Source organism: Gopherus flavomarginatus, chromosome 8 (assembly GCF_025201925.1).
Source record: "Gopherus flavomarginatus isolate rGopFla2 chromosome 8, rGopFla2.mat.asm, whole genome shotgun sequence".
Classification (NCBI taxonomy): Eukaryota; Metazoa; Chordata; order Testudines; family Testudinidae; genus Gopherus; species Gopherus flavomarginatus.
The window spans coordinates 63,123,549-63,147,528 of record NC_066624.1 but is presented as its reverse complement, the minus strand read 5'-3'; the positions used below and the strand labels follow the sequence as shown (position 1 = coordinate 63,147,528).

General features: G+C 45.9%; 1 protein-coding gene across 3 annotated transcripts in view; it reads left to right on the top strand.

Annotated features, from left to right (window-relative positions):
• UBE2G2 (ubiquitin conjugating enzyme E2 G2) overlaps nucleotides 1-18,485 on the top strand; it is a 41,551-nt gene extending 23,066 nt beyond the window's left edge. For all 3 annotated transcript variants that reach the window (XM_050965713.1, XM_050965711.1, XM_050965710.1), the window contains 3 exons: nucleotides 9,996-10,114; nucleotides 12,216-12,356; nucleotides 14,378-18,485. In XM_050965713.1, the coding sequence (XP_050821670.1) occupies nucleotides 9,996-10,114; nucleotides 12,216-12,356; nucleotides 14,378-14,490 (373 nt within the window). In that variant the 3' untranslated portion in view covers nucleotides 14,491-18,485. The remainder of the gene's footprint in view (nucleotides 1-9,995; nucleotides 10,115-12,215; nucleotides 12,357-14,377) is intronic.
• Nucleotides 18,486-23,980: the final 5,495 nt, after the last annotated feature.

Sequence of the window (23,980 nt, the reverse complement as noted above, 5' to 3'; positions counted from 1 at the left end):
CTACTATTTTGGCAGACACCTGGATGATGGTTTTCACTCCATAGTGTTGCTCCTTCCACCATAAATATCATCTTATTGATAGACTCCAGAGTTTCTATGCTCAAGTTGTATATTAAACCAACAGTGCATCTCTTCCACTGTACACACATAACCCAACAGAAAAATATTTCCATTGATGATCAAAATGTAGCGAGAGCATTTTTCTTATTTTGCCTACCTGAGAACTTAGTTTGATTTAAGGATCTTTACTTTGTATATTTTGACATGTGGTGTTGACAGTTTGGGTTTGAATGGTTAAAAAGCTTTAACCATTTGAATCTCAGCATCTACTATCATTAAATAAGTGCCTGACATTCCCATAATTTCCAGCAATTGTGATGATATAAATCGATAAAAATGCTTAAAAATAAACACGTCAAATTTATATTTTAAAAATCAAATTCCGCAAAGTCTTTTTACCCTGTAGACCAATAGGCACTACACCCCAGGAGCTTTTCATGCACTTGGCTCAGAATGGTAGATACAATAGAGCCCTAAATGCTAGAGCTCTAAGGACCTGTGAGCAGTTGCCCAATACCGCCGTCTGTGATCTCTAACAGAGAAGAACTGAACTATTCAAGCACTTTAATTTATCAGTAAATCTTCTGAAGGATGGTGTAAAGCTGTGTGGTCTCATCTAGCCTCTCTTAGAACTGTTTGTAGTCAGTAGTAATGTCCTCTGGGTCCTAAATATCATAAATTTTGTGAGGAAGTTTAAACTGTAGGCACCAGTGATGCCGGGCAGAAGATGATCTGTTGTTTGGCTGCAGAGACAGCCATCTGAGGAGGACTGTGGTTGCTTGTGACAGTCTATACCTTGGGGGAGCATACTGTAACCCCCATATTCCTCATTTTCATATAATTGTGATCTTACATATAAAGCATGCCTTGTAAGGTATCGGGGAAAGGTTATGATCTGATGAAAGTCACCTCAATATCCATATATGTGTATCATTAATGCATATGAAGTTATGAGAATTGTGTTGTATGGTGGTCATTAAAACATGCTGTAAGTTGGGGAGTCAGCCAGATATTAGCTCCCCAGAGGCAACAGCAAGGAAAGTAACCAATGCCCGGGGGGGATGTCGAACAACCGATCAACAGCCTTTGTCCAGCAAGGGAGCTACAATGCAATGACACCTGCATAAGGCCACACTAGAGGAATTGCTCATCCTTGTCTGGAGAGACGCAGCAATGCCCCCGAGACATGCCTGGACTTGTGCTCCCCAAGCACATGTACTGAGGGTATAAAACAGACAGAGTGGACACATACAGGGCCCTTCTCCTGCCCCCACCTTTGCTGCAAGCAACTAAGACACTGAGAAGAAGACAAGACTCCGACAGAGGATATCAGCCCAGGTTTAAGGAACAAACCTGTATATTAAGGACTGCAATATCCAGTGGGGTGAGAAAAACTGCTTAAATCTAGATGTTGCCCAGTCTAATCGGGGTGAGAGGTTAGACTGGGTGCTTATATTTTCTTTTCTTTTGGTAACCACTCTGACTTTTTGCCTATCACTTAATATCACTTAAAATCTATCTTTGTAGTTAATAAATCTATTTGTTTATTCTACCTGAAGCAGTGTGTTTGATTTGAAGCGTGTCAGAGACTCCCCTTGGGATAACAAGCCTGGCACATACCAATTTCTTTGTTAAATTGACGAACTCAGATAAGCTTGCAGAGTCCAACAGGCATAACTGGACACTGCAAGATGGAAGTTCCTAGGATTGTGTCTAGGACCGGAGATATTGGCTAGTGTCATTCAGTTGCACAATTCAAGGAGCAGCTTACATGCCAGAGGCTGTGCGTGAACAGCGCAGGAGTGGGAGTTCTCACAGCAGAGCGGGATAAGGCTGGCTTCCAGAGTCGAGGATTGGAGTGACCTAGGAGATCACCGGTCCAGGTAACACCAGGGGAACGTCACATTTCTAATACCATATTTCTAGAGCTCTGCTTCCCTTAGTTACCTTGGTGGTGAACAGAGGAAAAATACCCCATTAAATGGAATGGAAACTGTCATTTCTTCCTTCAGAAAAGCATACCTACAAAACTCCTTGCAAAACACAGAGCCGATGTTACCAGCTGCCTCATCACCAGCCATACATTCCTGAGCGAAGTAATTAACCACTGTGCTTTGCCAACATCCTAACTGCCTCACAGTCAGGGTTCAGACCGGGGCACAGCCCAGAGATAGCTCTGGTGCACTAAAGGACAGTCACCTCATAACCATGGGCACTGGACCTCTCTGCTGCCTTTGACTCAATGGACCTGAAAGTGCTAGTAACCCCCCTACCTGACACAGGAGGAGCAGATGCCCAGCTCGACAGGGGCTCCAGTTGTTCCTCTCCAGCAGAACAGTAATGGTGGTAACTCCTCCTCCTCCTCTCTGAAGACCCTCACCTTTGGGGTACCACAGGACCCACACTTTTCCCATTCCTCCAGTATCTGCATGAGACTACTGGTGGAGAGAGTGAGATGCCATGGGCTCAGCTGCCTAAAGTGTAGTGATTACACTCAACTCTAGATCTCATTTTCAAATGATGCAGCTGCTACCACTACTACTGTGTCAGAATGCCTACATTAAATTAGCTCTTGGATGAAGAGCAGCTGGTGCAAGCTGAATCCAGGCAAGACTCAAGTGATGCTGGTCACAAGGAAGGAAACACTTCAAAGAACTGACCAAGACATTCTCTGCCTTCCATTGAAGGCTCACAGCTACCATTTGTCAAAGAGGTGTAGCCTCAGGGACCTATCTGACTTCCTGCTAAATCTGGATGACCAGGTACCATCAGTTTCCATGTATACCAATAGCTTCAGCCTTTCCTTCTGGATGAGGACCTGAACGTGGTGTTCCATTCGTTTGTCTCCTGCAAGCTGGATTACTGTAACTCATTGTATGTAAACGTGAACACCATGCACAAGTTAGTACAGAAAGCATCTGCCCATCTTCTCCAGGACTCAGGCTGTCATCCCATCAGGCACATGTTCACATCCCTTCACTGGTTCATGGTCAGGTCCTGATACAAGTTTACAGCCTTTGTCCTAATTTTCCAAGCAATTAATGGATCAAGCCCCAGCTACAGGAAAGATGAGATTTTGATCTGTGAACCACCATGACAGCTGTGCTCTTCTGGGACAATGCAGATCACAAAGCTCAGGACCAAGCACATAGAGCTGGGAACAAAGCATTCTCTGGTGAATGGGTTCTGGCAATGGAACAGTCTTCCAGAGGAATTCAGGTGAATCCAGAGTCTGACCATCTTTAGGAAACATTGCAAAGCCTTCGTCTTTGAGAGAGCCTTTCCACCACAGCACTCTTCCCTCTGCCCAATGGGAGGGGGGAAACCTACACCTAATACATTCCAAGATGTATTTGCAAGAGCGTTACACCATTGACTCACATTTAGTTTGTGATCCACTGTAACCCCTCAGATCTCTTTCCGCAGTACTCCTTCCTAGGCAGTCATTTCCCATTTTGTATGTGTGCAACTGATTGTTCCTTCCTAAGCGGAGTACTTTGCATTTGTCCTTATCGAATTTCATCCTATTTACTTCAGACCATTTCTCTAGTTTGTCCAGATCATTTTGAATTTTAATCCTATCCTCCAAAGCACTTGCAGAGATTGCAAACCCTCCCTGCTTGGCAAACTTTATAAGTGTACTCTTTATGCCATTACTGTATCTAAACCATTAATGAAAATATTGAACATACCTAGACCCAGGACTGATCCCTGTGGAACCCCACTTGATATGCCCTTCCAGCTTGACTGTGAACCACTGATAATGATTCTTTGGGAATGATTTTCCAACCTGTTTGAACCCACCTTATAGTAGCTCCATCTAGGCTGTATTTCTGTTGTTTATGGGAAGGTCATGCGAAACAGTACCAAAAACCTTACTAAGATATACCACATCTAACGCTGCTGCTCGCTTGCGCTCTCTCTCTTTCTCTCACACACACTCACTCTCTCTCACACACACACACACACACACACACCTTGTTTTCCTGTCAAAAAAAGCTATTAGGTTGGTTTGTTCTTGACAAATCCATGCTGACTATTACCTCTCACCTTATTATTTGATAGGTATTTCCAAATTGATTGCTTGATTATTTGCTCCATGTAATTGTTCGTTCCGTAGCTGGATCTCCTCAAGCAGGAATGCTTCGTCCTGGGCCTTGTGATCTCCGTTGTTCCAGAGGAGCACTGCTGTCTGAGAAAGTTAAAGATGTGAGATTTGCATGATCAAAAGGTAGTTAGTTATTAACCATGTTTCGGATGGCTGTGTTGAGGCTCTGTGCAGTATCACAACAGTTTAGCTTGAAAAGTGGTGAGTTGGAACTGAAACTACGGGGAGGCATGTAGGTGGGCAGAATGTAGTTCCCGGTGTGAACTTTGCTGAGGGGGACTCCAGGACTTAACTATAGCAACATATCTTTTGTGATAGTTGGTTTTGCACTTCATTTGAAAGATGCCATTTCCAGCAGCTCCCTAACATTGGAGCATTGGATCCATACTGTACTAACTAGAAGGAAAGAGCACCAGTTGCTGTGGTGCCATTATAGCTTCCGCATCATCGGTTTTTCCTGGAGGTGTCCAACTGCTCTCCACACCCGACTGATTAGCATGGGAAGTCAGACAAGATCATAGCATAAGGTGTTGAAGCTTCAAGTTTTGTGGAGAGCTGTGAGATCCTTTCCGTACTAGGTGGTGGGATTACCAAATGACTGCTTAATTTTAGTGCTCTTGGCATACTACTTGAACTTAATGGGATTCTGTCAAGTTGTTTAGGTCTAAAATTCACACCCTTCTTATGCATTTCATAGTAGAAAATCCCATCTTGGTTTCACTTCATGGTTTCCCTTTGAACTTGATCCCCGCAACAGCGAATGACTAAAACAAGAACAATTGGCATGTTTAACAGAAGTCCTAAAAATGGGGCATATGATCATGTATTAGCATATCTGAGCAGAGAAAGCCCCAGGGTTGCATGTTGCTTTTAAAAGGGATTGGGAGGCACCAGAAACCTCACACACTTTCAGGAATTTAATACATAAATGTATTTAAACTGTAACCAGAATAAATGCCAGCTCGTGGTGTTTATTACTGAAGCACAGGACTGAATTACCCTGACTAACCATGAGGAAGGCAAGCATGACTGGTGTAATTTTGATTCTCGCTGGCTATTTATTTATGCATTTCTCTGATCTTACAGTAATCTGAGGAGCAGAAAGCGCATGTCTAGTGTCTATGTTCATCGTTCTCACTAACCTGTCCAGCCTTTCTAAATCCCCACACTTTTGAGGAGCAATCCTACTCAGTTCTTGTGGCTTGTAGACCTTGAACTTCAGTCTACAGGCCAACTAAGAGGGCAGAACAGCACTTGCGGGCTATAAAGGACAGGGAGAATCAGGTAAAGAAAGATACCCAGTGACTGACATCTCCAGGATCAGAGAGTTGGACCCAGAGGAGTGAAGGATGCTCTCTTGGCAGGGATGTTTCCTGCTAAATATGTTCTCCAGGCACAAAGGCTGTGGAGGTTCCCACTGGGAAGAGTGGGGATGCACTCCAAGTAGAAGGGCTGGGCTGGCTGTCCTGAGATGAGAATAGGAGAGGACTGGGTGGGAGATGCCCAGGCTGTATGTTGCATGTACTTGTTTGGACTATGCAGGGGGAATTCTGGACTGTGGTTGTGGGACTTTTTTTTTGTGAATTAGGTGCACAGGATTTCTATGATAAATTAACCCCACAAAGGCCATCTGCATTAAGAGAGGCTGTTTGGCGGGATTCTGAATGGGGAAACTGAGGCAGCTGCACCTGTCATGCCACGGCCTGTCAAAGCAGGGTCACCCTTTGACACTACACTTGGTTATTTTGTGAACTAGATGCATATGAGAGAGAACACTTTCACAAGAGCTCTGATGTATGTAATTGCACGTAGTATTGTGTATGCCTTGGATATGTCACAGAACAAGAGTCTGAAAGCTGAGAGGTGTGGGGACCCCATATACAGCAGTTATGCTTCCTGAAGTGTTTAGTATTTTGTCTCAAGTGGTAAGAAGTCCTGACATGTGGCTGTAGTTGATACTGACAGTTCGACTCTTGGTAGGTCAATTACATGAGTCCCCACCAAATCCCTATCTTATAAAATGATTTTTGACCTGCTATATTTGACATCCCTGTGTATAGCACAAAGGTATCTTCAAAGAAGCAAAAGTGCCATACCTGCTGGCTATTTCCCCTTGACATGCAGACGCCCAAATCCTGGAACATGCCTTGGAGCCAGATTGCGTAATTAGCGGGGTGTGTGGGTATAATTGAACAGAGTGTTGCGACCTTCCTAGTAATTTAATGTGCAAGCTTTGATATTCCCCTCCCTCCCAACCCCATGTTTGGGTTTAAGTGTATGGGAAGTGGGATAAGAGCAGGTTAACTGTTTGTGCTCTTTAGAAGAGCTCAGGAAACATGTAATGAAATCTGAGGTTTTCTACTCGACAAGGGTTTGGGTGCCTGCCTCCTGATGACTGTCATAGCACAAGGCAGTTGCCATGCCGAAGTGGGAAAGACTTCTGTTGATACATGGTTATCGCAAGGTGCCCAAGCTCCTGCACAAACCCACTGGTGACTAGATGAGGCATGGTAGTCGGTAACTGCTGCTGCTCTGGATAGCTTTGTCTTGTAACTTCTTGTTTCCATCTGCTTCTACCAGTGTGCAGGCTGCTGCTACATTGTGGGGGCAGCTCTTACACCTCCTCCCGACTGGACCTGCCAATTATGGCCCACAGAAAAGCTAGGGGAGAGGTTCTCAACCTTTTTCTTTCAGAGCCCCCTGCAACGTAATAGAAAAACTCCACGGCCCACCTGTGCCCCCAACAACTGGTTTTCTGCATATAAAAGCCAGGGCCGACGTTAGGGGGTAGCAAGCAGGGCACCTGCCTGGGGCCCCAGGCCACAGTGGACCCTCTGATGCTGAGTTACTCAGGCTTTGGCTTCAGCTGCAGGTGGCAGAGCTCAGGGCTCTGGGCTTCAGCCCCACATGGTGGGGCTTCAGCTTTCTGCCCTGGGCCCCAGCAAATCTAACACTGGCCCTGCTTGGAGGACCCCGTGAAACCTGCTGATGGCCCCCCAGAGGGCCCCAGACTACTCAGCTAGGGGATGTCAACAGGACTGGAACTGCCAGTAGGAGAGGAGTGCCCTGGGGGAAGGGAACAAGGAAGTTGCAAGCCATGTCCATGGGAAACGGGACATGTTGCAGAGCAGAAACTGGGAAGAGAGGAACAGACTAAAACACTTATTGGGTATATACAGCTGAAATGACCCATTTCCCGTTGTGACTTTTTCATGGCTGGAGTTGCTGCAGGGATCTTATGTAACACTGAGGGCTAGTTGACACTAGAAGTGCTACACTAGTGCAGCTGCACCGATATAGCTGCACTGCTCTAGCAGTCTGGTGAAGCTACTGTATGCTAGTGAGAGGGAGAGCAGAAGGGTGCAAAGGGCTGGGTTTTGAGGTGTCTAGCGAGGGAAATAGCATCAACACCAGACATACTGAGTTTTTGCCATGTCGGCCCATCTGTGCATGTGCTGAGTGGTTTGACTGGGCAGGCTGTGCAATTAGACGTTTGTGGGTAGACTCTGGCTGAGCAGGTAAAAGGTTGATAACCCTGTGGCTCCCTGGCCTTTTCCTCCACGTTGCTCCAGTCGCCTGCACCTCCGGCTGTACAGCTTGCTCCCGTGCTGTGCTGTCTTTGCATGCATGTGACCTTTTCAGAGGAGTTAACTAGGCTTGTAGGACTAATTACTGCTCACTGTGTCTAGTGCCCTTACTGCTCCATTTATGGCCTAACATTTGGGGCTGTATACCACTTGCACTAGGTGTTCTGATTCTTTCCCTTTCCTGCAGGCCTCCTTTGGGTGGGGTGCTTTCAGATATCTAGGTGGTCTGAAGGGCCCAGTGCTGGTTGGATGTTGGTATGGTATTAGTAGCTGGTAGTCTTTGGTCTGCCATTTTTAAGTTAAGTCAAACTCATCTGCCACCATCTGTGCTGCCTAATGGAAAGCACAGAACTTTGCCGTACCTCTTTTCAATCTATCTGCCTCCTGTGTGTCATTCCTGACAGGTGTATGTATCCCCTAAAACAGGGTCTCTGTTCTTGGTTTTCTTAGAGCAATGGTCTCCAACCTTTTTTACACCCAAAATCACTTTTTGAATTTAAGGGCAACCCAGGATCTCTCCGTCACTCACTGTCTCTCCATCACTCACTCACTTTCACCGGGCTAGGGTAGAGGGTTGGGGTTCAGGAGCGGTTGCGAGCTATAGTCTGGGGCCGAGGGATTTGTAGTGTGGGAGGGGGCTCTGGGATGAGCCTGGGGCAGGGGGTTGAAGTGCAGGAGGAGGTGAGGGGTGCAAGCTCTGGGAGGGAGATCAGATTCAGGAGGAGGCTCTGGGCTGGAGCATAGTGCTGTGGTACAGGAGGGGGTTTGAGGTGCTCGCTGTGGGAGGGGAGTCAGGGCTGGGGCTTTGGGGTTCAGGAGGGGGTTTGGGGTGCTGGCTCTGGGAGAGGGGGTTGGGGTGTGGCCTCTCGCCATTCAGCACATACCTCCAGCAGCTCCTTGTCCCTGCCTACCTTGGTCTCACACCACTCCTGGAAAGCGCCAGTGTGCCCTTTGGGAAGTGGTGGGGGGGAGGGGCACGGGCAACACGTGGCTCCACACTCTTCCCCCTCTCTGCAGGCATCACCCCCGCAGCTCCCATTGGCCACAGCTCCCCATTCCCAGCCAATGGGAGCTGCAGGGGCGGTGCTTAAAGGCAGGAACAGCATGCGGAGGGAGACCTGTGCCAGCTGCTTCCAGGAGTGGCATGGGTCTGGGGCAGGCAGGGAACCTGTCTTAGCGGCAGCCCCGCTGCGCAGCTGGAGATCACAGTCGACTGGTTGGTGACTACTATCTTAGAGTAATCAAATGCCAGCAGTTCTCCACTCGTAAATATCCTAAAATAGCACACCCCTGGGTGTGCATTATAGAGGAAAGCTCAGGGAACAAATTTCAGTTCCCAGAGTCCACTTAGCTGTCAAAAGCTGTGTGAAGAGGACTGGAAACCTAAGGAGAAATAACTTAACAGTGCCATTTCGATCACTTTTCCCATGGTTGTAATGAGATAATGGTCACATGGGGCAAATCAAGCTTTGTGTGCCATGGTGGTGAGGAAGGGACCCAGTCTTTGAACGGGAACATTGCAAGCCTGTGTTTCGTACTTTGAGGAGACAAGCTCTGAACAGCAGTGACTGATGCTGGGAGTTGATGTCACCACCTTTCTCCTGAAATGTAAACTTGAAAACAAATATCAGACTTTTCAGAACAAGTTTCAACAAGATCTTAGTCATTAGCCACAGTTTTTAATGGGGGATATTGGTGCTAATGCTGGCCAGGCCAGGCCAAGTCTGTCGGTCAAATAGACATTAGCATGTGTTGCACAAGAATAGTGCCCTGCACATTATAAGTAATTTGCTGCTACTGATGTGCCATCTTCTGAGATGCTTAACTTCTTTTATTGCAGTAGCAGCTGACAGCTCCATTCAGGTTCTGTGCCCTGCTGTGCTCAGTGTTATAAACACACAGTAAGAGAGTCCCTGCCCCTAACTGCTTACAGTCTTTTATGAATAATCCTTTTGTTATGCTCAACTGCTGGGATCTTTTGTTTTTCTGACCCCTACCGTAACTGTAGTATTTGAATTTTAGTGGAATCTCAGGTGTGTGCATAATGTTTTTCTTTACATTTTGACTCTGATTGCAGGAGTACTGATAGGGCAATATACTTTTCTTTCCGGTTTCTTTTTGATGTTCACAACATCCAGGTTAAATTGTATTTCTCTGATTAATCCTCTTAATAAATGACTATTGCAGAGAGAGTCATTTACACTGCAGTCAGGTACTTAATTTGTTTCATTTGTTTCTAGGGGCCCAGAGGATACCTGTTTTGAGTATGGTGTTTTCCCAGCTATCCTGAGCTTCCCTCTTGATTATCCTCTGAGTCCTCCGAAGATGAGGTTCACATGTGAGATGTTTCATCCAAACAGTAAGTTTCATTCAACAGGTTTTTGGTTTTTTTAAAGACTTTATTTTCATACATAATTTTTTAAAGGGGCAACTATTGTAGCAGGACATCAGGTGTTCCCCCAAAGACTATTTTCTCTCATTTAACCTCAGATCTGAAGTGTGGTGGGAACTCTCCTAACCAGTGGACAGTTTTGTGTCTTTCTGGGACTGTCTTTTCTCCTCATCTAACTTTCTCTTATCATGCTTTCTTGGTCATGGCACAGCAAGGGTCAGGACTCAAAAGTGGGTCTGTCTTGCGTGGGGATCATTGCAGGAACTCTTGCAGTTACACTACATCTGAATTCTCTTATGGTGTATGCCGTGTGGTGTATGGTCAGAAAAATAATGTGAATCTGGGGTAGATTCTTCTGTGCTGTTCTGTAACTTAAAAGTAGCTAATGTGAGGAATATTTTTAAGAGAAGAAAAAGTAGCATCTTAATGAGATTCCTGATGGGATGCTGCTGTGAGGCCAGGTGCTCTGCTCAACACGTGGCACAGCTCAGATTCTTGGATGTGAATTTCAGCAAAGGTTTTTTTAAACTTTTAGTATTACAGTGTACAGTTTAAAAGATTGGAGTATCGCAACAGGCCCGTGGCATTCTGCACAGAGCTATTGGTTACTGATTTAATTAGTTATTAAAGCAACACACAAAACGTTTGAACCTTTTATTATAACTCAAATTATGTGCCCGGACCCATCTTCTGATTCATTAAAGTCTGACAATACTAGAGGGAAAACTCTGGTCTCACCTGCCCTGCATGTTTCCCACCCCTAGTACACAAGCTCTGGAATGTCAACCACTTTAAGTTCTGGCTAAGATTTAGGTACCTGTTTAATCCATATTTCATGTCAAGCCATGGAATTTGTGCAAGTACTGATCATTCACCTACTCTGCCCTTCCTGCACATTATGGTATATTATTACATCAGTTAAGATTCTTGACAATCACCATGCCTGTCACCATGGGAACTGATCTCCCAGTTGACTCCTGTATAGATCCAATCTTAATGTAAGGAAAGTTCTGCAGGGACTGAAGTTTTCAAGAAGCCTGGGTGACTTAGCTGTATATCATCCATTAGCTTTATATGGCTAAAATTTCCTACGCTGCGTTGAAAATCCAGCAGAGGGTGGAGTTCTTGGGGTGTCAGAGTATCTTGTATCCAGTTGCAGGGAGGAGACTAACAGAGTATTGTGGGCATTGGGGTGAGATCCACTCTAATAGCTCCATCTCTGTTCCAGAAGGAGTATGTTAATTAAACTTACAGGTGAGAGTAATTTGGAATGGGTGTGAGGACAGGGCGAAAGGCTGTAGGGAGGCTAGAAACATGAGCAGAAAATAATGAATTGTGGTTCGCTTTGGAAATTACAGGGTAACAATTTTCTGGTGGTACAGTAATCCATATTGCAGAGTCACTGGGGTCTGGTCTACACTTTAGGGGGGGGTGTCTATGTAAGATACGCAACTTCAGCTACGGGAATACCGTAGCTGAAGTCGACATATCTTATTTCGACTTACCTCCCATCCTCACGGTGCAGGATCGACGGCCGCAGCTCCCCCGTCGACTCTGCTAGTGCCACTCGCTCTGGTGAAGTTCCGGAGTTGACGGGAACGCGTTCAGGGATCGATATATCGTGTTTAGACAAGATGCGATAGATAAATCAATTGCTACCCGCCGATCCGGCGGGTAGTCTGGACGTACCCTGGGAGAGAGAAGCTTGGGCAGTAGCAATGCTGAAAAATGTTTGGCTCTAATTTGCTGCCTACTTTCACTATAGAGTATTATTTTTTCTCCTGTGCATGAGATCTGATTTTTACGGCCCACCTCTGTGACGTGGGCTACAATGGTGGTAAAGTTAGTTTCTCCCTTCCTAGTTCAGGGAAGATAACAAAACACCCATAACTTGTCCTGTTGCCTTCTGAAGGGAAAGTGTCCCCTTGGGTTCAGGAGCAGCTGTGTGGAGGCAAGGGCTGAGCAAGTCCGGTCATCTCTGCACATAAATCATTGCTGGGCTGAGGAGCCCAAAGGGGCAAATGTATCATTTATAAAAAGCTTTTCATCTCCTCTGCTTTCTCTTCAGTTTACCCCGATGGGCGAGTTTGCATTTCCATTCTGCATGCTCCAGGGGATGATCCCATGGGGTACGAGAGCAGCGCTGAGCGGTGGAGCCCAGTGCAGAGCGTGGAGAAGATCCTCTTGTCAGTGGTTAGCATGTTAGCAGGTAAGGATTAGTGCCTCATCTGGAGTTGCTCAGCTGGGATAGCATTTCTGAAGCATGGTTAATGTATTTACTTTGATATTTGTCTTTGTTAGGCAGTCAAAGGTCTCAGACCTTGTTCTGCAACAGCAAGATTTGTCGGGGCCATAACAGCCACTTACTGCTTTATTAATGTACCAGTACCCTAAAAATACCTGGACTAGATCAGGAAATTGGTAGCTCCAGGTTTGCGTGCAACCTCACACTGCTTCTCTCTAGGCCAGTGGCACCGCCATGGAGATCTGTGAGGCCCAGTTAGTGCTCTCTGCTATTGTGTGTGAAATCTGGGTTCAGTTTTTGCTTCTCACTCTGATAGGTCATCTAAGAGGTCAGTGTTTCAGGGACATCCCTGCAAGCCCTGTAGTTAATGTAATAATAATTCACACAGACTTCTACCCTGGAGATAAGTTTCTAAAGTTTGGCCATCTAATAACTGGAGAAGATAGAAACGTGTCCCTTGAATAATTTGGTACTGAGTGATTAAAAGTATAATTTAGATGCTTAAATGCTGTTATGATGAAGGCTGGCTAAGAACCTAGAGAGGTATTCTGGATGTATACACTCAGGGAAGAAATACTACAGTCGACCATAATCACAGCGTGACCATCAAGATGTAAAATCCAAGGTTTTAGGAACAGAAAACCTGAATTAACAGGACACAAAGCACTCTACTTGGTCCAATTTTTAACATCAAGACTGTCCCCAAATCAGTTCAATTCCCAGCTATACATTAAAAATCATAACGCTTAATACAGTGATGTGTGGGCCTCAAAAGGTTTGGGTTGTGCCACCATCTTATCCAGGCTTTCCAATGCTCCAGTAGCTGCGTGGACTCTTCTGTCCTTGTGACTTTGTTTCCCTTTTTCCCCTTCCAAGAGACACACTTTTGAATATCCTTTTTGTAGCAGAGATTCTGGAAGCCCCTCTCCTGGATCCTGGCTGTTTGCAGATTCAAACTGTGCGCTCTGGAGTTGTGCTTACCAGAGATTGGAAACTGAAGGCAGCTGGGGCCTAGTGGAGAGGTTGCTAGAGATACAGAGTCCCACAATCTGATCCTCTAGGAGTAGTGAGAAAGGTCTGGAGGATCACAGGCTTGGAAGAAGCTAGGTTTGGAGATTGGTGATCCTCAGGTTAGTGTTTCAGTGTCCTGAACTGGTCAAATCATCTGTAGTTGGATTAGTTTGGATCTGAAGTTCATGTACAGTCACAAGAGACTTCATGAGCTTTATTGCCTTCTTGTCATGAAATGGCTCCAATTGCTTGTGATCAAACCATGAAAGCAAACTGGCAGATGCAAGAGGTAGGAGCTGGGAGCCAGGGCTCCTGGGTTCTATTCTCAGTTGCCGCTGTCTGTGTGATCTTTAAGAAGTAATTATGCTCCCCCTTTCACCCCTGTTCTTTATTAATCTTGGGGAAGTCTCTGTACCTCAGTTTAGCTGACTGTAAAACAAGTTGCCGACCTCACAGTTCTCAGATTCTTGGATGAAGGTTGCTCTAGAAGTGAATGTTGTGTGTGTTTCTGGGCACTCTTCCCCCAGGTGCAGGTGATGACCTGCAGTGGTGGGGCTGGAGAGAAATCTGGGTTTTCATGAATCTCCAGAACCAGAAAGAGGTTTGCCAGGTGGCAGCCTGTAGTGTTAGAAACCTCCACTAATCTGCTGACTGCCTCATTGGTGACAAAATACTGTCTTAAGTGCTGAGGTTCAGCTCCTATGAGAGCACCAATACCAATCACTTAAGCTTCCCCCCCCCCCGCCCCAAAAACCCTTGCTGAAACTCTCCTCTGTTTTCTGTGTGATACATGAAACAAGGAGTTGGATGAGCACTGCATGTATAGTGGGATTTCCTCTCCAAAGGCCTCTACATTCCCCTTGGTGCGGATGGTATCTCAGGCACACAGGAGGGTGAATGTGCAGAGGCAGCATTTGAAGAAGCAAAGTCCTCAGTGAGTAACCTGCCTACCTGTTGTGTCTTTCTCATTTCAGAACCAAATGATGAAAGTGGAGCCAATGTTGATGCCTCCAAAATGTGGCGGGAGGACAGAGAACAGTTTAACAAAATTGCCAAGCAGATTGTGCAGAAGTCCCTTGGGCTTTAAAAACAAAAAAGAAAAGAATGAAACTGCAGTGTTTTGTATTTCTCTCCAGCTGACAGAGAGCAGTGCTTAGTGCTGATACCAAAAAGGCAGATTTTTCAAAATCATTGGCCTAATTCTTCCTCTTAATTTTTTTTATCTCCCCCCCGCCCTCAAAAGCCTCTGGCTCACAGACTAAAACATGTAGCAAGGGGGTACATTATTAGAACTCAAAAATGGAATCAGTTCTATCGCAAAGACTGTTCAATGCTACCTCATTCTGTTGTATTGAAAATTTGGAGACTTTACAAAGCATGAATTTGAGCCTAGCACAGTCTTATACCCATTTGCTGCAATCCACCCCCTGGTCTCGCCAGGAAAATGCACAAGTGATTGTGCATTGCCGAGCAGTCCCCAGTCAGTGATTCAGAGCAAAGGTTAGCGAATGAGTACTTAAGTAGCTAGGTGGTCAGCATATTCACGTTTGCAGGTATTCCCATTTTGGCCAATCTGCCACCAGAACTTGTTCCAGGGAAGAGGAGTTTTAGGTGACCTGCTGCAACAATCAGCTTTACATTTGTACATAACATCGTACCCAAAAATGTGTGTAGAAAGCGAGTCATTTTTAGTTGTGTGATCTCATTGGGAAATTGGAAACAGTGATGATAGTCAACACCAGAGTTCACAAAAAGGTAGCTCAGTGAAAGAGGTTCTAAAACAAGAACACCTTCAGGTTGTTTTAATGTAGGTAGCAATTTTAAGTTTTTTAGCTAAGGTGACTCATTCTAGATGGCCAGTTCCATCAGTGGCTGGTGCTCTTGGACCAAGCTGTCTAGAATAACCCGATGTTTTTGTATCATGCTGTCAATCTAAATCTAGCCTTTGGATCTGCTTTTGCAAAGAAGAGATCTCAATGGCTGCTGTAATTACTCCCTAAAAATATTTATTGTAACTTCCAATGTCAATCAGAGAGGTAGGTCGGGAAATCCAGTCTTTTCCTAAACATTTTGGTCAGCTGTTTTGTTAGGTAACTGTTTTGCTTATAAAGAGCACACAAGATCTTTTTATAGGGGAAAAGGCAACACACCACATTTATTGAGAATACAACAGTTAGCATATGTTTTTCAGTCTCGCATACAGCTTGCACGCAGTTCTGCCAGTCGATGTTATAGTTACCAGTCCAGAGTCTGGCTCAATCTAGTGGCCAGCCAGATTGGTCACAGAGGGGAGTCGGGCTCTGTCATTCGTGATCTGATGCTCCTGGAGTTGTTGGCAAGACGAACCCAAAGCCCCCATGGCAAAGCACCCTGTTCTTATAGTTGTTCTTCTCTGCTGAAGTCTATGGATTTTGTTGTGTCAGTTTGTGACCGGTTACTCCTCAGTGGGTGTTATCTTTTGATGGCCCAGAACATCTCCAGTCTGGTTTCGATTCAGTCAATTACCTTGTGTTTAAAAGTGCCAGCCTTCACCTCAGGGTTGTCAATCTGCCCCTCCTCAACCATGGATGCGTGTTGATGGTTCTCTGGTGTCTTTGAGTCTCTTCACTTCTTCTCCCTTGGCCATCTGGCTAACAATGGCCTTCGCACCTTATCTTTTCCTGATGCATGCATTCCTTATTCACACAAACAGTTCTTTACAGAAACCTTCAAAAGGTATCAAATAGCAGTATTTTATATTGAACAAGAAAGGCATCATAAATTAGAGCTTACTAAATCTGGCAACTATCTTTTCGTACATTCAGAGGCCTGGGCCTTTGAAATTCCTCTAATCTAATTAACACAGAGACAGGCAAGATCCTGTCTTTTTACTTACAAGGGAAAGAAAATGGCTAAAAGGCAATATCAACTATCCTATTCATTTATTCTAATAACTTAACCCTTGCTAAATAACATGCAATGCATATAACAGAACATAATAAATTATATAAGCACAGTACCCCGGTACAACATACCTGCATCCTGAAACACTACGTAGGTCATCTGTGCTCTGAAAATCGGGGGGAAAAATGGACTCAGCTAGTCCTGCTGGGAAAGTAAACCCTATCCAAGATATTGTGAGATGATCTGAAACCCTGTTCTGCCAATACTTGATAGAATAGAGCATTGACTTGAACGCTTGTCACGACAGCCGAGATCACCCACCCTTCAGGTAGGGAATGTGGATTTTTGATGCTGATCTGATTTAACCCTTACATTAGCAGGAGTTGCTATTTCTAGATGCTAACTGCTCTTGCATACCTAAGTCAGTGCTGGGGGAGATCCTTGTCACTGATGCCATCCCCTAGAGGATGGAAGGATGCACACTTGCAACATTGTTCTACTGCCCTCTGTATGGTATACAGCAGGACAATGAAGAACCTTCAAACTCTGTAGTACCCAGACTGTAAAGCTGGTGTGGGGCACCTTCTGGTGCTCTTGCTTTACAACTGAATCTCTTGTCTAGGCCTGAATCTTCTGTAGCAAATACGCTTATGCTGCAAGCAATAACATACACCTCTGTTGTGTGTGGAATCAAGTATTGTTGACTATCTTAAACAAGCTAGGATGGGAGTATCTCTTTTTGAATGAAAAGAACCAAGAAATCAAATTATTGGAATAATTACATTATTGAGAGAGCTTTGCTGAAGTGAAATATGTATATTGTTCTCATTTCAGTATCTGGTGGCTTGCAGTTCATACTGCATATGCACATGTGCTGCATGTCACTCTAGGATGTCATCTTTATCCATCACTGAAGAGACTCGGGGCTGCGATAACTTGCTGGATTTACCTCCATTATAGGGAGTAATTCCTCTAGGTTTGGAAGAAGACTAGTTTTGGGTGCAGGAAGATGATGGAGTAGTGTTGTACCCAACTAGTATTTGCAAATGTACATGAAGATGTAGCTTTTGTATGTGGAGTGAAGGCATTTTATGCACTAGATAGATGCAGTGTAGCTTGTGGAGTACTATAGTCACATTAGGAAACAGCTTCCGAAAGGAGGGGGTTGTATGCCTGATTCCAGACAGATTGTGATCAGTCAAGAAAGGGACATGGCAGAATTAGTCTTGTTTTAAAAGCAAAATATTTTTATTCATGTGTATTATTTTATGGTGGAACTTAATCTGTATATTGAAAATAAAGTGATATTTTCTCCTTTTACAAAAGTATAAGAATGTATTTCTCCTCTGTTTCTTTCAGTAGATGAAAAGATAGATAGCCAGGAGAGTCCAGCTTTGACTTGGGCCCCATGTGGGAAAGGATATAGTCCACTGTCAGTAAGCCCATAGGAGAGATCTTCAAAGACACAAAGGGGCATAAGAATTGCCAGGCGGGGTCAGACCCAAGGTCCATTCCATCCAGTATCCTCTCTCTGACAGTGGAGAGCACAAGCTGCTTTAGAAGAAGGTGCAAGAATCCTGCACTGGGCATGAAGGTCTCCTGATCTCTAATAGCAACAGCTCAGCGTAGACATGAGGTGTACTGTCCATTCCAGGATTTGTGTGTTGCACTAGCTCTTACGACTCTGGAAACGGGCAGTTTGATGCCCATGTCACATTGACTTTCAATGGGAACTGGGCATCCAACTCCCAGCTGTCTTTGGAAAATCGCACATCCCCCTGAATTCATCCTCTCAAAACGAAAACGGTATTTTTAGTGACATGGAACCACACGGATTTCAAAGAAACTTGTTAGCATTGAAAGGCAGAGCAGATTTGCTACATCAAAATGGCTTAAATCATGACTAAAATTAGTAGTAAAAACACTTTTTTTTTAAACCACCAATTTTAATAACTTCTATTTAGATTTTTAAAAGTTATTTCTCAGTGTTTGGTTTGAGAGCTGAAACTTGCCTTGTTCAGGTAATGAAATCTGTTTGTTCTGATTTCTCATGTTTATCCTATGGCCAAAATAGGTGGATGTTGTTTACTATACCACATAATTTATTCCTTAAAATATTTAAACTTCATTTAAACATAACACAGTGTGTTAGAATAGTTTTGTACTAGTTGCAAATGAAAAATAAAACTTGTTGATTCAAATACTATAGATGAATCAAATAATTGCACAATTGACACTCTTCATCCAGAAAGATTAGAGTGCTTCGCAAACCTGAGGCACACAAAGGTTCCATTGCCAAAATGCTTCACCTGTGACATTGCAGCCGCTCTGTGCCAGCAACTCTGCGCCTTGCAGACTTCTTACAGCTGAGGAACAGCTTATGGAATTCTATTTGATAAAGCTGCTGCTGTGATATTGGATGGTCTTCAATGAAAGGAGGAACCTTCTTTCCCTTCTAAAAAGAGATTCATGTTCACAAGTGCTGTAATAACTAGCCCCTAGTGACAGTTCTGATCAATTTGCCTTTTTCAGTGTCTGAAACAATTCAGTCAGAACTTGTTCTCTGGGGAGTGTCAGAACTATAGACTCATAGACTTTAAAGTCAGAAGGGACCATTATGGTCATCTAGTCTGACCTCCTGCACAATGCAGGCCACAGAATCTCACCCATCCACTTCAATAACAAACCCCTAACCTATGTCTGAGTTATTGAAGTCCTCAAATTGTGGTTTGAAGACCTCAAGCTGCAGAGAATCCTCCAGCAAGTGACCTGTGCCCCATGCTGCAGAGGAAAGCGAAAAACCTCCAGGGCCTCTGCCAATGTGCCCTGGAGGAAAATTCCTTCCCGACCCCAAATACGGTGATCAGTTAAACCCTGAGCATGTGGGCAAGACTCACCAGCCAGACACCCAGGAAAGAATTCTCTGTAGTAACTCAGATCCCATCCCATACAGACCACTGGGCATACTTACCTGCTAATAATCAAAGATGAATTGCCAAAATTAGGCTATCCCATTATACCATCCCCTCCATAAACTTATCAAGCTTAGTCTTGAAGCCAGATATGTCTTTTGCCCCCACTACTCCCCTTGGAAGGCTGTTCCAGAACTTCACTCCTCTAATGGTTAGAAACTTTCATCTAATTTCAGGTCTAAACTTCCTAGTATCCAGTTTATATCCATTTTTTCTTGTGTCCACATTGGTACTAAGCATAAATAATTCCTCTCCCTCCCTAATATTTATCCCTCTGATATATTTATAAAGAGCAATCTTATCCCCCCTCAACCTGCTTTTGGTTAGGCTAAACAAGCCAAGCTCTTTGAGTCTTCTTTCATAAGACAGGTTTTCCATTCCTCAGATCATCCTAATAGCCCGTCTCCAAACCTGTTCCAGTTTGAATTCATCCTTCTTAAACATGGGAGACCAGAACTGCACACAGTATTCCAGATGAGGTCTCACCAGTGCCTTGTATAACGGTACTAACACCTCCTTATCTTTGCTACAGGTATCGTACGGTGAAATATGCATGCAAGTAGCTTCTTAATTTTTAATAATGTTACCTCTCTCTTTGGTGGATTGTTTGCTTTTGGCTTTATTAGTTTAAAAGGATACTGGCATCATCCTTTTTAAAGGTCCCCTCTCCCTCTTTGGCAGAACACACTGGGAAATGAGAGGTTCTTTGAAAATACTGTTGTACTAAAGGTGTTGGAACCACATTAAACAGAGCCAGCTGGAGAGCATGGGGGTGGGGTGGGGTGGGGAATGGATTCCCACCAGCTTCTTTGACCAGTTCTGACTTCATAATCAATGTCATGAATTGAAGGCATATGCCTTAAAATGAAATAAATGTGCTCGCTTTAGCTTATTCCCTGGGCAAAAGCTCTGCCAGTTATAGAGTTTCTCTTGTGACTTACCATACTATCCTCTTCCCTTGCCAAAGAGCCCTAGCTCAGTAAGCCTGGATGTGAGAAGAGACTACACTGCACGGCAATCCGAAAGTACAGGCATTGTTCATTGAGGTACCCAGGATTGGACATCTTGGCCCTTAAAGAAAGCACCATATAAGTGGCCTGATTTTTCTAGGGCGTTGAGCATCCTTATCTTGCTTGAGGCCAATGGGAGCTGCTGGCTCCCTATTTGAGAAGATAGAGACTGTAGGTTCCAAACTTTAGGCATCCAGCTTTGAACCTGGGGGTGGGACCTTTTCATCAAGTCAGTTGAAGCGCTCAGGGTTGAGTATCTGCCATAGCAGAGCCTTACCTTGGTGGTGTGAGCAATTTCCTAATCACACTGACTTCTCAAGTGCTGTCCATGGTACTGTTTGGGTTGTAAGCTTTTTGAATCCCCCATGGGCGCTCAGCCCAGTGCTCCCCCCATGGGTACTATCACTGTGTCCCTCCCCAGCTCCCCAAAACCAGCCTTGTCCCCTCCCTCACCTTACCTCCCACAGGCAGTGTCTCGGGCGCTCTCCCCAGCCCTGCCCAGTTCTTGACCCTGCCTTACTCCTCTACTGCCTGCCCTTCTCAGAGCCCAGCAGTTGTGGGGACCGGGCAGAATGTCACATGCCCTCATTCCCAACTGCCTCCCAATCAAACAGCCATGCATCAAAATGCACTATGGACCATTCAGTGTGCAGTACCAGTCCACATGCCAGTTATTGTGCAGCCACCTGGTGTGCTGTGTGATCCCAGCCTGCCTTGCTGTGTGCTAACAGACCATGTTGACAAGCCCTCAGCAAACATGGGCGCTAGTGCAGGCTCTTCCACTGACCTCGAGCAAAGGTGAGCTTCCCCATCTGTACGATGGGGAGAACGATCCCCTCCTTTCAACTCCATTGGTGAAAAGTGCCTCATAAGCAAATTGTTGTCTTTTCGGTACAGATTTGCTCCCGGCCAACCCTCTGCCTATATTTATCATTTTCCTGTGGGCTAGCACTGGTCCTGAACTAGTCACAAACAGGGCTCTGAAAACTATATCTGCCTAAGGGGCATGTTAACGTGTTTTTCCCCATGTGTGTGTGAATAAAACAGCAGCTGATGGGAGAAAGAGGTCATGGCCCATTGATATAAAAGCCTGGCCCAGCAGGATTGGTGTACAGCTAGGAGAGGGGAAACAGCTCTTAGAGCTTCCTGCTCCTTGTGTGCGTCCTGTCCCTGTCCTGACAGCTGCCCTCCTTTTCTCTGCCTTTGTTCTCGTGCTCATGCTTGTTGGTTTTAATAAACTGGCAAATTTTAACTGCTGGCTCTTGGGAAAATTTCCCCAGAAACCTCATTCATGATTTCATGCAGAACCTATATGGTCCAGGGAGTTCATGAGCGCCTTTTATATGACACCCTGTAGCGTGCTACAGTAAGTCCCTTTAAGACAGTTCTCTGTGAACTGTTACTGGGTCTTTGTCTGTAGCAAACAAGGAACCTAAAATGGTTCTAAGGCGAAGTAACCCTTCCAGAGAGGCGATGTGTGGCCTCTCAGCAATGCACACAAGTACAGTGATCTAACTCCAGCAGGAATGAATCCAGGGCTTTCCGTAGAAGCATTTACTGCTTGAGCTAATGGAGTAACTGTGTTACCTGGTAGCTGGTTTGCTCTGTTAGCCTCTGGTGTGGACCATCTGCTAAAAGGGGACATGGCCCAGTGCTGCACCAGTGCACCTTTGAAGAGAACTACTGACAGCGTCATGCCAGGCTGATAACGAGCTGATCTTGGGAAGCAACAACACTTTGCTCGCCAGTCTCACGAAAGGGGACAGAGGAGGCAACAGTTAAAGGGTGGTGATTTCAGGGCGCTACAGAACTGACTGTGCTCAGAGCTCTCTATAGCCCCATGGCACACTTCTCTGATTTTCCCCAAAGACAGGGTGTAAATCCCTAACATCAGAAGTTGGGGAAAGGAAGGAGGAGTGATTTCCCCCATCCACTTCCCCCACCTGCACTCTGAAATCCTTCAAAAACAGAGCCAAGAGTAACTCACTGAGAACTCCACCATCCAAACATGGAGGTGCCTGAGGGTGAACACAGACCCCTAGGGGAGTGCAGTTCAGGGCTGAGTCATGGCCTGTCCCCTATACTCATTACACAAAATACACCATAGTACAAGTGTGGTAGAACACAGACTAAGGAGGAAACATCTTCATCTTGTAACCCCAGATGTCAGGTCAGGATGACCATAAAGCCCAGCTGGTTCAGGGCAAGGTTCTCTTCGCAGTTCCAGAAGATCAGATGATAAAGAGGTGACTGAATTATGATGTTCCTCACAGAGCTATTCAGTGCTGGCACTCACAAATGGCATTTGAAGGAATCTGTCATGAGGGCAGGCTCCAGAGGTCTCATTGCAAGGTGATGAGTCACTCCTGTGCTAGGCCCCAGCCAATCCGCAACCAAACTGGCCTGATGATTCCCAGGGCAGGTATGTCAGCCTCACAGGGGAAACAGCTGCTGAGTCTGTTCCATGTCTCTCCAGGACTGATTGTGGCAGCAGACTCCCTAAGCCTTAGCCTGCCCCTGCTCCATCCCTAATTCTGCTCCAGTCTTGCTCCAACCCCTCTCTGGATGCCTGAATCTGGCTCTGACCACTAGGCCTGACTGTCATGGTTCTTCTTTGAGTGGTTGTTCATGTCCATTCAAAGTAGGTGTGTGCATGCCGCGTGCACGCCAACTGGAAGATTTTCCCCTAGCAGCGTCCGTAGGGTCGGCCCTGGCGCCCCTTTGAGTGGCGCCACTACGGCGCCCTATAAAGGGCCCGCCGACCCTCCACCCCCTCAGTTCCTTCTTACCACCGATGAGGGCTAGCTGGAACTTTGCTTGCTGATAGCAAGTTTAGCAGTGGTCCTATCCTCGTGTATACAGTTAGTCTATCTAGATTAGTCGTACATAGTTCTTAACTGTTGGGGGGGGGGTCTCCCCCCACCTTCTCATCACCCCACCGGGGCATGCCCGGGTCTCAACTCTGCAAGGACTGTGGAAAGTTCATGCCAAAGAGTGACCCGCACTCTGCTTGTCTGCAGTGCCTCGGGGAGAGCCACCAAAGGGACCGGTGCACTATTTACAGGGGCTTCCTTCCCAGAACTCTTAAAGATAGAGCTCAAAGATTTAGAGTTCTTCTGATGGAGGCTGCCTTGCGGCCACTTTTGGACCCAGAGCCGGCCGACGCAGTGCCCAGCACGTCATCGTCGGTGCGGAGCGCCCCGGCACCGGCATCAGGACTTAGGGCCCAGCCCAAATCCTCCAAAACCCAGCACTGGAGGGAGTCGGGTCATAGGAAGTCGGCCTCAGTGCTGCACCACTCACTCTCCCTGGTGCCCGCTAAGAAGAAGAGGTTGGTGAGGGAGCAATTGCCCCGCCAGGACCTCCACAGGCTGACGCCGTCCACTGGTACAAGTGGAGAGAGGGCAGTCGAGTCCAGAGCGACCAACATCCCCGGACATTAGCAGAGATGTGCGTCCCCCCTTGACGCCGGAGGCATTCAGGGCGGCCTCAGAGTTGCTGAGACTTCTGGTACCGGACTCCCCACATCATGGCAGGGAGTTGCTAACCATAGCCCATTCCCCGGTACAGTCAAGGGGCAAGCCGGCCATGATGTCGCCTTCCTCTCTGCCCCGCGCCACCTGGGCAGCACCGGACCTGAGAGACAGCTCCTCGCCTCCGTGCTGCTCCCCGGCAATGACAAGTGCTGCTCCCCCCAGGTCGTCTTATTCAG